The sequence below is a fragment of the Natrix helvetica genome (genome assembly GCF_964273705.1).
Source record: "Natrix helvetica genome assembly, chromosome: 2".
Taxonomy (NCBI): Eukaryota; Metazoa; Chordata; class Lepidosauria; order Squamata; family Natricidae; genus Natrix; species Natrix helvetica.
The window spans coordinates 131235462-131248894 of NC_138552.1; the positions used below are offsets into that span (position 1 = coordinate 131235462).

The 13433-nt window shown below is 39.3% G+C and overlaps 1 protein-coding gene across 3 annotated transcripts in view; it reads left to right on the plus strand.

Annotated features, from left to right (window-relative positions):
• Positions 1-415: 415 nt before the first annotated feature.
• KIF16B (kinesin family member 16B) overlaps positions 416-13433 on the plus strand; it is a 142789-nt gene continuing 129771 nt past the window's right edge. The window contains exons 1-3 of one of the 3 annotated variants that reach the window (XM_081944677.1): positions 416-723; positions 10727-10796; positions 11843-11956. In XM_081944677.1, coding sequence (XP_081800803.1) covers positions 677-723; positions 10727-10796; positions 11843-11956 — 231 coding nt within the window. In that variant the 5' untranslated portion in view covers positions 416-676. The remainder of the gene's footprint in view (positions 724-10726; positions 10797-11842; positions 11957-13433) is intronic. The other 2 variants (XM_081944675.1, XM_081944676.1) reach the window with 2 other exon arrangements.

Consider the following 13433-nt stretch of genomic DNA (forward strand, 5'->3'; position numbering starts at 1 on the left):
GAGCAAGTCAGCCGCAACAGCATCTTGTTCTTCCCAGCCCCTGACTGAATCTCCGATCGGAACAAAGCTTTCTGCCTCTTTTCACCGATGCGATGCATGGTGTAGTAGCCGGCTTCCTTGAGAGGAAGTGGGAATAGTGGTTTTTACAGACGCTCTTGCTGAGCTTCTGCGCTCAAAAGGAAAGTGTGGTAAAAGCCCATTTTATTTGCAAGGTGGCCTCCGGCGGACCCCTGAACAGATAAAATCGAGTGTGTGTGTGGGAGGGAAGAATTAGAATAATCAGAATCAACTCGGAGGGAAGAATTCCATTTGGGCGAAGGCTGGGCGATCCATTCGCTCGCCGTTTGTCCCTCGGCGGCATCCTTACGCCAGCCCTACGCGGGGAAGTCGGCCGCAGAGCGGAGCCGCCGCGTCAGCACGCTGCTCCTTGGGCTCCAGGAGGGCAGTCCCAGTCCCGCTCCCAATCCCGGGGCGTCGAGCGGGAGGTGGAGGTAGTCAGAGCCGGAGACCTTCCAACACACACACACACACACACACACACACACACACACGCCCTCGCAGGGATCATGTGACCCGTTGAGCCGCGCGGGAGGTGCCCGTCTCTGGGGAAAGTGGGTCTCCCCATCGGGGGAGCAGGCGAGGGGGGGAGCCCTCGCTCGCGACCGGGGCATGCGCCATGGCCTCGGTGAAGGTGGCTGTCAGAGTCAGGCCCATAAACCACAGGTGAGAGAGCGAGCCCCTTCTCTCCTCCTCCTCCAGGCTCCACGGAATTCCACGGGAGGAGAGCCTTGGCGGGTGTCTCTTTATCTTTTTCCGGCCCGGCAGGGATTGAGCACCTCCAAGGGGGATACTTGTAGGCAACCCTGTGCTGGCTTTGCCTGCTTCCCTTTGGCTGCTTTAAACTGGCGTATTTCCAGCGTGACACTGGATAGCCAAATAAACAATTAGGCTACTCGAGGCCTGCCGGTGAGCAAGTGGAAATGAAATCCCTGCTCTACTTGTGGCGTTTGATGGGTGTTTGTTTCTTGGTCCTTTGTAGGATAAAGCTGTCAACCCCCCCCCCCCCCAATAGTTAAACAGTAAAGGCACAAGGAAGTTTGGCTTTTCAAAAAGTCTGATTTCACTTGGGCACTCATGAGTAGGCAGGACTTCAAAGCATACATTATACGGGTGGTCCTCGACTTACAACAGTTCGTTCAGGGACCATTCAAAAGTTACGACGCCTGTGAAAAAAGGGACTTATGACCATTTTTCACACATAACGACCATTGCAGGCATTCCCATGGTCACGGGATCAAAATCCAGGAGCTTAGCAAAGGACACATCTTTAGCAATAGCACTTAGACTTTTATACTGCTTCACAGTGCTTTACAGCACCTCTCTAAGCGGTGTACAGAATCAGCTTATTGCCTCTCAACAATCTGGGGTCCTCATTTTACCGACCTCTGAAGGATGGAAGGCAGTCATGACGATTGCAGTGTCCTGGGGTCATGTGATCCCCTCTTGTGACCTGACAAGCAAAGTCAATGGGCAGATTTCACTTAACCATGTGACTAATAACTACAGTGATTCACTTAACAAATGTGGCAAGAAAGGTCTTAAAATGGGGCAAGATTCACTTAACAAATGTCTCACTTAGAAACATAAATGTTGGGCTCAATTGTGGTTGTAAGAACGAGGACTACCTGTATAAGACACTGCCAGGCATATTTCTGTCTATTAAAATATTTTCTGTTCAGAAGATAGCTGCTTTTTTAATGTTATAAGAAGAACTTCAGCAAAGCATGCCTTGTAAGATTACATTAAAAATGTGATATTTGTTAGCTTACATTTTTCCATAACCAAAAACCAGTAAATGATTGATTGCTTCTTGTTAGCTGCTTTTAATTCACTGAAATTTGATAATGGATTATGTGGAGAACCAACTGCCAGCGATATTTTTTAAAATGACCTCATACTTGCATAACAAGTTTCAATGTGTTCCAGAATAAATTGTACTTCTAATAGGCAAGTTCCTCAAATAAGAGAATCTTTTTGTAGGCAAGTTCCTCAAATCTTTTGTAGGCAAGTTCCTCAAATAAGAGAATCTTTTTGTAGTGAGGTTATCAATAATCCTAGTAGAGTAATAGCAGAACTGTTTTCATTCCACTTTTTTTCAAAGTTTACAATAGTTCTTGACTGTGAGATTTTCTTGTAGTAAATAAAAATTCAGACAATCAAATGAGAATAGTGAGAAAAAAGATACAGTCCTTCTTGATTTTGTTTCAGACAATTGACATTTTGAGATTTCCTCATCTTTTTTTATGTTGTGATCTATTCAGTAAATGAAGATTAAGCAAACCATGCTTTTTATATATATATATATATATAAAAGCAACATAAGTCTCTGATTTATTGAACCTTTCAAATTCATCTTACTGTTTCAGGATACCCTGAAATATACCCTGAGATACCCTGAGATATAAGACATTAATGAACTATTGATTACATCTTAAGTCATAGAAAAATAAGGACAACAGGCTAATTAGGAACAATATCAAATGGTCTATAAATTGTGAAATAATTGCTTTAAAATTGTCACTTTTAGATGCTTATTTAAACTTCTATTAATGTAATTCTTAAATAATTATCACTTGCCTGTAAATGAATTTATTAAAGCCATCATTATTTTATGTACTTGATTTCTTCCTTGCATTTTTATATTTGCAATTCCTAGCTTTAATACAGGTAGTCCTTGACTTACAACATTTTATTTAGTGACTGCTCAAAGTTACAATAACACTAAAAAGGGGGACTTATGACCATTTTTCACAGTTACATCTTTTGTAGCATCCCCCAGGTCATGTGATCAAAATTCAGAGGCTTGGCAATTGACACATATCTATAACAGTTGCAGTGTCCCAGGATCATCTGATCACCTTTTGCAACTTCTAACAAGCAAAGTCAATGGGGAAGCCAGATTCACTTAACAGTCATATTACTAACTTAACAAATGCAATGATATAGTTAACAATTGTGGCAAGAAAAATCCTAAAATGGGGCAAATTCATTTAACAAATGTTTCACTTAGTAACATAAATTTGGGGCTCAGTTGTGGTTGTAACTTGAGGACTACCTGTATGCTAAAGGTCTGGTAACCTTTTTTGCTGAACATATATAGAATATGCCCAATGAGGGAGCAGAACCTATTTTGTACTTGAATCAGAGACTCAAAGAAAATATAAGGGTTAAATTGCAATTGAACACTTAAATAAAATCCCAGAGGATAATAATGACACATTAATTCTATACTTGTTTCAAGAAAATGTATTCATAAAGTCAATAGGATCAAATAAAAGGAAACTTATGGAATGTTGCATTATTGTGTGGCCACAATTTCCCCCCATGTTTCTTTGTTTGTATCACCAACATTAGCCTTGCATATTAGTAGGTTGCAAATATTCCCATAGCTTTTTCTTTCTACAAAAAGCCTACTTTGTAAATATGCATTTTGAAGCATTTATCTTTTGGTGTATCTTGTATTAATTTATTTTTTCTTTCTTAATAGTTTTGATAAATGGGGTTTCGGATGTGCATTGTTGGTTTTTGGTCTGTTGGTTTTCCACCCATTTAATTTTTCAATTGCAATCCAGTATCTTATTATCCTTTCCTAATCAATTGCAAAAGGTCAAGCCTAGTCTTTATGGCCTTGTTAGTAATGCAGTGTCAGTAATGGAGGCAGAGGAAGTTGTTTATCCATTATAAAATTAACTGGAATTGTAACCCTGAAGCTTTGATGCTTCGTATAACTTTTTTTAAAAAATACTACTTTATTATAATGTATCTAGGAGGAATATCCTTGAGGAATTTGCCCATTGATTATAGTATTGATTATAAGCTGGGCAGTTGTATTCTGATGGTTACAGAATTCAGTACAACAAATTATATTGTGGCAGACAGACATTTATAACTCAGCTTGAGAGTCAACTATGTTACTACAATGAAGTACCGTAAACTGTTTTTTCTATTCCTTGAAGAAAGAAGGTTTCAAAGTAAGACTCAAGAAAACACCTAGAAATATTATCTCAGAATTTCTGAAGGATTACCGTATTTTTCGGAGTATAAGACGCACCAAGGTTTTGAAGAGGCAAATAAAAAAAGTAGTTAGGTAGATAGAGGGATAAACAGGGAGAGAAAGAAAGAGAAATACAGTAGGTAGGTAGGTCGGCAGAGAGAGAGGTAGGTAGATAGAGGGATAGATAGAGAGAAATACAGTAGATAGGTAGGGAGAGAGAGTAGGTAGGTAGGTAGGTAGAGGGATAGAGAGAGAGAGAAATTAGTAGGGAGGGGGGGAGAGTGTGTGTAGGTAGGTAGGGGGATAGAGAGAGAGAAAAAAAAAGAAAGAGAGAAATACAGTAGATAGGGAGAGAGAGAAAGTAGGTAGGTAGATGTTTCCAGGTGTATTTATCCTTGTGCTGGAGAAGGAAATCGCTGACAAACCTTAAGACTTTGTTTCTGCTGGCACAGCACTTATTTTATTTATTTATTTGATTTGATTTCTAGACCGCCCCCTCTCCCCGAAGGGACTCGGGGCGGTGTACAGGTACCCAATTAAAAACCATACAAATAATCATAAATATAGTTAAAATCAAATTAAACTTTAAACCCCTGTACAAATTTATAAAAATTAAAAACTTAGCCTAAGACCAACCCGTGAAATTTAAAAATACAGACTGAGGTGGGAGAGCTGGAATTAGGCTAAGCCGGCTAGATTAAACAGGTGGGTTTTGAGCTGCTTACTTGATCAATGTAATTCTCATCAGTTAAAGAGCTTTCCAAAAGGGGGGAAAAAGTTTTTGCACTCTGCAAACCTCCCAAAAATGGCCCGTTTTTCATAAAAACGGGACCATTTTTTTCAAATAAAAGGCATGAATAGTCTTGGGGGGGCTTGCAGAGTGCTTTTGGGGGGGGGCAAAAAAAGAGCAAAAAACGCCCTGTTTTTCGCGAAAACAGGCCTGTTTTTTGTCAAACAAATTGCATGCATAGCCTTATGGAGGCTTATAGAGTGCTGCTGGGGGCTGGGGGGCAAAAAATGGCCCATTGTTTGCTTATTTCTGCCCTCCCCAGCCCCCAGGAGTTATCTGAAAGCCTTCATAAGGATATGCACAGCCATTTTGGTGAAGGGGTGGGGCTTCGGGAGGCAAAAAATGCTGTACTCGATGTATAAGACGCACCCAGATTTTCAGCCTCTTTTTTAAGGAAAAAAGGTATGTCTTATACTCCGAAAAATGTGGTATATAGGAGTATAAAATAGGTCAAAAAAAATTAGATCCCTGACACATAAAAATTGGCTATAATTTTTTTCCCCAAAAGAACTGTATGAAAAATGAGGAAAGCAATATAATTTCCAAGATTTGGTTCCTTAAATTTAGTAACAGCCATTTTAAAAAGAAAATTTCAATTCTGCCATATAGTATAGCTACTTGCAAACTATCCAAAATCTCTCTGAAAAGTCAGAAGTCTGTCTTGAATATGTGAGGTAGAATGTTGCAAGAGGTTAGAAACATCTCAGATGACCAAATTCAATTCTCTGAATGTTTCTTCTCTTTCAATTCTCTTTCTATCTTGAAAATATGAACACAGGGAGCTGAAGGAAAGAGAAGATAGAATTTTTTGTGAGAGACTGAAATGAAATTAAGATTCAAGTCCATGATTGCTTTTGTTTTTCCTATCATCTATCTTATCTATCTATCTATCCATCCATCCATCCATCCATCCATCCATCCATCCATCCATCCATCTATCTATCTATCTATCATCTATCATCTATCTATCTATCTTCATTATTATGGAAATAAATGTATGTTGCAACAAGTGAAAAGTCAGTCTCTTGGAGCAAATTCTAGATAATGATGTCACGTGTAATTTCTTTAGATAAACTTATGTTAAGGATTTTCAGATAAAAATGACAGGCATTATCTCTTTACCTTTGAACTTTTTAAAAAAAGAGAAAAGTGTTGTCTTGATTTATTTGAAACAGTTCTAGATATTAACTTTTTTCTTTTTTTATACCATTCCTTTTAGTAGAGGTTTGATCAGTTTACAAGACTACAAAATAAACTTAAATATCACAAGAAGAGAATGCTTAAAGATAATACACACAAAAATTAAAGGTGGTTTTATGTACTGTACAGAAAAGGAAAATATTAGTTCTTGATGGCTCTTAAAAATGCCTGGGTAATCAGGGATGTCTGTAATTAGTGATGTGCAAGTATTCTAATTCAAAGCAAAAGAGGTGGAATGTGGACATGCTCACTGTACTTATCAGCCTCTCCTTAAACAAACTGTCTTTTATTTGACTCACATAGCAGCTGCAGGGTCTCAGAAAAATACATGTTTGAGTTAAGGAGGTGTTGACAGGTGCAAGAAAATTGTATCCTGATTCTGCTTCCAAATCTCTATTACTCAAACAGAATAACAGACCTGCACACTTACTCTAATGAGGGTAGGAAAAAGTGCATTTTCTTAAAGGAAGCATTGGTAACACTTTTCTGTTTTGGATCCAAATAGTTGTACATCTTCATTTGTTTTTATAAAGAAGACAGCATAGAAACTAGCTGAATGTCCCTTAGGAGAGAGTTCCATAATTGCCTCTCCAATTATGGAAGTCTATAATTAATTTTAAAAAACCATTAATAGTCCAGTCTTATGAACATCATCTGAGGAGACACTGCTCAAGATCTGGTGAGCCAAACCTTCTGGTAGAACAAACAAGTAATATCTCTCAAGATGATCAATGCATACATTGAACTTTATGGAGGGAGTGCTTTTATTATTAATGTTCTGTGATTTCATTTAGACATCCCCCTTAAGAATCAGTCACCATTTGCAGCTTCTGAAACATCTTCAAGGCTAGTCCTATATACTGAATATAAAAATAAGCTAATAGGATAATTACCAGGGCATATATCCTGGAGGCTAGAATTTAGCCTTCAGGATATAGCACAGATTTGAAGGTGGTTCCTTAGCCGAGATAAACATAGGGTCTCTTTGGTATTGAGGCCAACTGTCCCTCTACTAACAGATAGGAATTGGGAATATTTAAGATATACAATTGTTCTCTTGGAAGGAAAGCACTCTCATCTACTGGACTACAGGAAGCTTTCCTAATGCTTAGAGCCTGAAACAAAATTACTCAGTTATTCCATCTAATATGGATTCAGCTTATGTTTTTGGCCCCCATCCATTCCATTAATGTTCCCAAGCAACTTTTAAGCACATATATAGTCTTTCCTTATTAAAGTAGAAAGAAGTTGAGTGTCACTAAGACACTGATGAAACCAACATCTGGATAAACACCTCCAGCTATCTGAACATCAGGTCAAATTAAAAGAAATCTGTGAGTCCTCTAATTTAAATACAAAGTGTCCAAATAGAAGTTTCCCATTACAACTTTTTGGTTCCAGTCCCGCAGATAAAGCCGGGTAATAATTGTCTTTCCATTTCCATACCACTAAGTTGCTCAAGCCATATGCCACAATCAGTCATGTTAAAGAGCTCTGAGAGTCAGTGCTGTAGCACACTCCATATCTTTCTCTCTCCCTGTATAGTGATTGATATGGGCAACTAAGCAGTTTCTGGGCTGTTTCCACCCTAAAGCGATCATGAAATGGATATAGATAATTGGATTCTTCCACTTATGTTTGTAACTGGATGACCAGCACTTTTAAAAAAAAATTGTTAGTGTTTATATGCCACTCTAACCTAAAGGGACTCTGAGCAGTTTATACACCTCACTTATACAAGTGAAGTTAAAATTCAAAATAAACGTGACAAATTATAATTACAAAACTTTGATACCCTAAGTGTGAACCATGAAACTATGACAGGAACACACTACTTATTATCACTGTTCCCATATTTTGAAAAGTTAGATTATAACAGGTTTCATAAAATCTGTTATAACTGGGTGGGAGCTACTCTGATCTCAGGAAATATGCTGTTCCAAAGAAAGAGGGCTGTAACCAAGAAAACAGGACTTCTCTCAACTAACACTAATTGGATACTTCCCCTGAGGGAAGAATCATGTAAAAGAGTGTCTACTGTTCCCAACCCTTGGAGATTTTCCAGAGAATAACAGATGAACGCTATCAAAAGCTGCTGAGTGGTGAGCTCAGTATAGATAATCTCACAAAATGTAGACTGAGTCATCTCCATAGGACTTTTTCAGTTGGATTTGAGCTTCAAGTATATTTGAGCAGTTTTATTCATCCAGTGCCTTAAAAACTCATAGCAGCCCAACAAATGTTTTTCTAGCCCATCTTTCCATAAAGAATACTGTCACTTAGTATTTTATTACTCTAATTTCTTTTGCTTCATTTCCCTGTACTTCCTGAACCACCTTATAGACCCTACTTGTTATATATTAACAGCCACAAATGTAAATGCCTGGAGTATAGGTACCTGTCCTAAACCACAGTTAGGACTGGAATTTTGGTTGCTAAGTGCTGCAATGACTGGATCTATTTTTTGTCATTGGGCGAATTGCTGCAGTCATTAAGTAAATCATGGGGTCATAAAGGGATTCCGGCTTTCCCAATTGACCTTACTTGTCAGAAGCCAGCTGGGTAAATTACAAATTGTGATCCTGTGACCACAAGACACTACAGCCATCATAAATGTAAGCTGCTTTCTAAGCATCTGAATTGCAGTCACAACATTGGGAGTAGGGTGCAATGATCCTAACTTCAAGGATGGGGCATAAGTCACTTTTTCTAAAGCCATTATAACTTTGAACCATCATTAAACAAACAATTATAAGCCAAGGACTACCTGTAAATTCTTTCCATCCATTTTTATGGCTTATGCCAATGCTGTATTTGCTCAAGCATAATTGTTAATAAGAGAACAAGGCAGAGCAAGGAATATCCACCAGCCATCCCATATTGCTGTGTGTCTGATGGTCTGTGTCAGAAGGTAGGAAGGACACAGGAATTAATGCAGACATACACAGTGTTCTGTCAAAGTGATGTGTTATTGTTACAGGGCAAATAAAGTAAATGGTGCATATATTTCTTCATCCAGTGATCTTAGCCAAGTAATATACTTAGGAATTCTTTTTTTCATATAGCTGCTAAATTTAATCATGGCTTTGTTAACTCTATTAACGCAGTATTGCTTTCCCTTTCCACTCTTGGCTACAGAAGAGAGGGAAAGAGGAAAAAAGAGCTTTTCCTAGACCTCTTGAAAAGCCAGCACCTTGGCCACACTTTTCCATGCACTTTCCAGTACCACTTTGTTACTTGCAGCAGCCAATCTACTCTGCAAATCTCACTTTCTAACACTGCTTTCTCCTGCCTGGTCTTCAGATGCACATCTTCCTCCTTCCTTCAGGGATCCTCCTTCCAGCTACATTGCCTGTTTTCCACCATAGCTTCTTTGATCCTTGCTCCTTAAGCTCTTTCAATCCACACCAAAACACATGGACTAACAGATAAGAACTCTTCTCTCTGATGACTCTGCTCCTCCTAGATCTTGAACTAGAAGACAGATGTGCTTGCTCACAGGTGTCTTAATTAATCCAAGAACCTCCTAGCTATTTGCATGACATCTGGCAAACAGACAAAACTCTTAACCTTGAGCCAAATTACAACCCTGTCTCAATGATGACAGTGTCCTGCCACAGCCTGATCTCTTTATCTTTTGTTCTTCCTTGCTGTCTCATAGCATTGCTAATGATGTTATATCGGGACAATCCCATTTGTCCACTTTCAAGAAGGTACATATTTTTACCAAGATCAGGTAATTTGTATAAATGAATAGCACAATTACTGTAATCTAAATAATTTACCCAGAACTTCCTCACTAAAATGAATATAATTTTAGGATACTAACAATAATATACCCTTCCTACTCTTGCACTTTCACATTTCTCCTCTCTGTACTTCCTGTGGTACTCCATGCATATATAATAATATCTTGGTGTGTTACATTCAATAATATTCTGTTGTATGGTCAGAATTCTAAATAACTACATTCCATTCTTTGGTCCTCTGTTTTTGATTTTATGAGACCATGTGCCTAATCTTTTAGGGAAGTTAAAGTGAATAGAAACTGTAAGGCAGATAGAATTGTATTTTGGAACGATGAGTAGGAGAACTTAGAACAGATTGGCTGAAGAAACTATTGATCTGAACGATTCAATTTTGACAGTGACCTCATTGTAGTGCATATCAAAGCAAGTGAAGAGATGCTAAGGGACATCATAGAGACCACACAGTGAAAAAATGTAAAATAAGTAGACACGGAAGAACAGATTTGCTTCATACAATTTATGTTATGATTTATGTAATGGTCTCCCTTCAGCAGTCTTGGAGAGCAGATTCAGCAAAATTCTATTAAATGTTATGCTCATGTGATTCAGGTGAAATTAAATCTATGGAACATGTCTTTCTATGCTACTTCAGCTGTTCTTTAGGAAATTGCCTGAACGAACTGAGCATTTATATGAATTTATATAAGTTATTTTACAGCAGACAGAGATTCCAAAGGTACCTTCTAGTTGTCAATTTTGGCTTCTTAGCAACAAGTGTATGCTGTTTAGAAGATCAATACTCTTTTATCAGATAACTATCTCAGTATATTTGGGTGGACTTGATGATAAAATGTTTATGAATTTATTAAGTTTGTTCTATGGTCATGATAAAGTTGTCATGATGTTTATTTACTAGAGTATCTTGCTCTGCAGGGAACAGGAGTTGGATGCTAAGTTTATTATTTCAATGGAGAAAAATCAAACACAAATCACAAACTTAAAAGTGAGTATATTCCGCTACAATAGAAACATTTTTATTTTAGTTTATCATTCTGATTCTTTTCTTAACAAAATGTAGCAGACAAAATCACCATCAGAATTTAAAATCAGAAGATCAGGACGAGAGCCATGATGGCGCAGTGGTTAGAATGCAGTCTACAGGCTGCTTCTGCAGTTTTAGATTGTCACAGGCTCAAGGTTGACTCAGCCTTCCATCCTTCCGAGGTCGTTAAAATGAGGACCCAAATTGTTGCTGACTCTGTAGACCACTTAGAGAGGGCTGTAAAGCACTGTGAAGTGGTATATAAGTCTCAGTGCTATTGCTATCATAAAAAAAAGATTTGAAGAATTTAGTATTACCTGATATATGGAAGTGGTACATTTATTTATTTATTTATTTATTTATTTATTTATTTTTATATTTATTTATTTATTTATTTTTATATTTATTTATTTATTTATTTATTTATTTATTTATTTATTTATTTATTTATTTATTTATTTATTTATTTATTTATTTATAAACAACACTTACACTGCTGCACACTTTATACCAAACTGTAGAGAGTTCCGGAACACTTTCTTGTCTTTGAAGTTTGGAAAGCATAAAGGCTAGTATTATGATCATCAGGATATCAAACAAATAAGTAGGCTTGTGTCTTTTCACTTAATGTAAATGATAAAAGGCTGGAATATATATTGAATCAGTCCATTAATTTTGAAATAAATGTAACTCAATCACCTCATTCTCTTCCTCTGAGTTTTCCTCTGATATGGTAGGAGTGATTTGCCAATCCTCATGGATAAACAAGTGCAGGTGGGGACTCTATGGAATAAAATTAATAGATATATTAATAATATAGGAGATGAGTAGTGGAGGATAAATTTTTGAAAATTGCTTTTCTTGAAGTATTTTTTAAATATTTAGGAAACAGATACGCACTAGCATATTCACTTCACTACATATTTGCCTCACATTTTAAAAGAAATGTACAGTGATTATCTTAACATAGATTACAATAGTAATTTGTTTGTTCATCCACTTATTAGATCCCAGAGGGAGGATCTGGGGACTTGGGAAGAGAACGAACAAAAACATTTACATATGATTTCTCCTACTTCTCAGCTGATCCTGAAAGTTCAAACTATGCATCTCAGGAAATGGTAGGCTGCTGACATTAATGATACTCAAAGTGAAAACATAATTCCAATGTTTACTGTGTGATTGTTTGAGAGATGATTTTAAAACTGCTTATTTCAACTGTTTAGTATGTACAAAATTACCTACACATGTTGGCCATGCACCTTTGTAGGTATATACAGTCCCATTCCTAGGCAGACATACACATTCTTTTCCACTGTAATCTTCTGTTCTGTTGGCCAGCAATATGAAATCATGTAAACCTGCAATTCTATCACAAAATGTATGTTAACTACTGTATTTTTTGGAGTATAAACACACCTTTTTACCCCCAAAAAGAGGGTGAAAATCTGGGTGCGTCTTATACTCCGAATGTAGCTCCACCCACCCGCTTGGCGCATCGCATTTTCGGAGGATTCCATGCGGCGGGGATCCTCACTTTCACATGGCGCCTGATTCCTGAAGCTACCTGGGGAACTGCGATGAAAGCTTTTTCAGTGAAAGCGTTTTGGGGCTGTAGGGTCCCCTCCCCGATTCCAAAAAGGGTGCATGCAGAGGGCAAACAAGTGCATTGTGTATCAGGTGGCAGGCAGTTCCAGCACGCGCTGCCACCTGAAAATGATTTCCTTCCCAGTTCCCTGGTGCATATTGCAGAGCCATGTGCCCTCCTCCTACTCTACAGCCTTGCTGCTGTTTTCTCCTGGCCAGCACCGTCGGCTGGAGGAGGCAGGGAGAAAAGTGAGAGGGCAACGCAGTCGGGTGAAGGCGCAGGAGCCGGGTGCGGGCACAGGGAAGGCAGATTAGAGGCAGCCGGCCAATTGCCAGTTTGGTGGCTTGGCTGCTGGCCACCCGGAGTACGCAGGCAGCAAAGGAAACCCACGTTGTGGCTCTATTAAGAAGCGCCCGGGGCACTTCTTCGCCACTGGCAGGAATGCTGGGCACCCCATTCATGGTGAGGCACAATTTGGGGGTGGGAGGTGGGGCAGGGGATGGGGTGCCCGGCATTCCTGCCAGTGGCGAAGAAGTGCCCCGAGCACTGCTGGACTCTCCCCTCCCCTCGCTCGTCGGGGCGGGAGTGAGGAAACTTTGCCTGGCGCGCTGCCTCTCTTCTCCTGTCATCTGTTGTCCGGGAGAGGGGGCGTGAAACTATGGTTGCTGGCAGCGACACTTAAGGGCGTGGGCTCTAAGAAGTGGCTGCCAGGGCTTCCCATTCCCTGCCACACCTGCCACCTCCAAATTGTGCCCCACCGTGAAATGCGCATCTTAATAGAGCCACGACACGGGTTTCCTTTGCTGTCTGCGCACTCCAGGTGGCCAGCAGCCAAGCCGCAATCAGCAGGCTGCCTCTAATCTGCATGCCCTGTGTCCACGCCCGGCTCCTGCGCCTTCGCCTGACTGCGCTGCCCTCTCGCTTTTCTCCTTGCCTCCCCCAGCTGACGGTGCTGGCCAGGAGAAAACAGGTAGTAAGTCTGTAGATGAGGAGGAGGGCGCTTGGCTCTG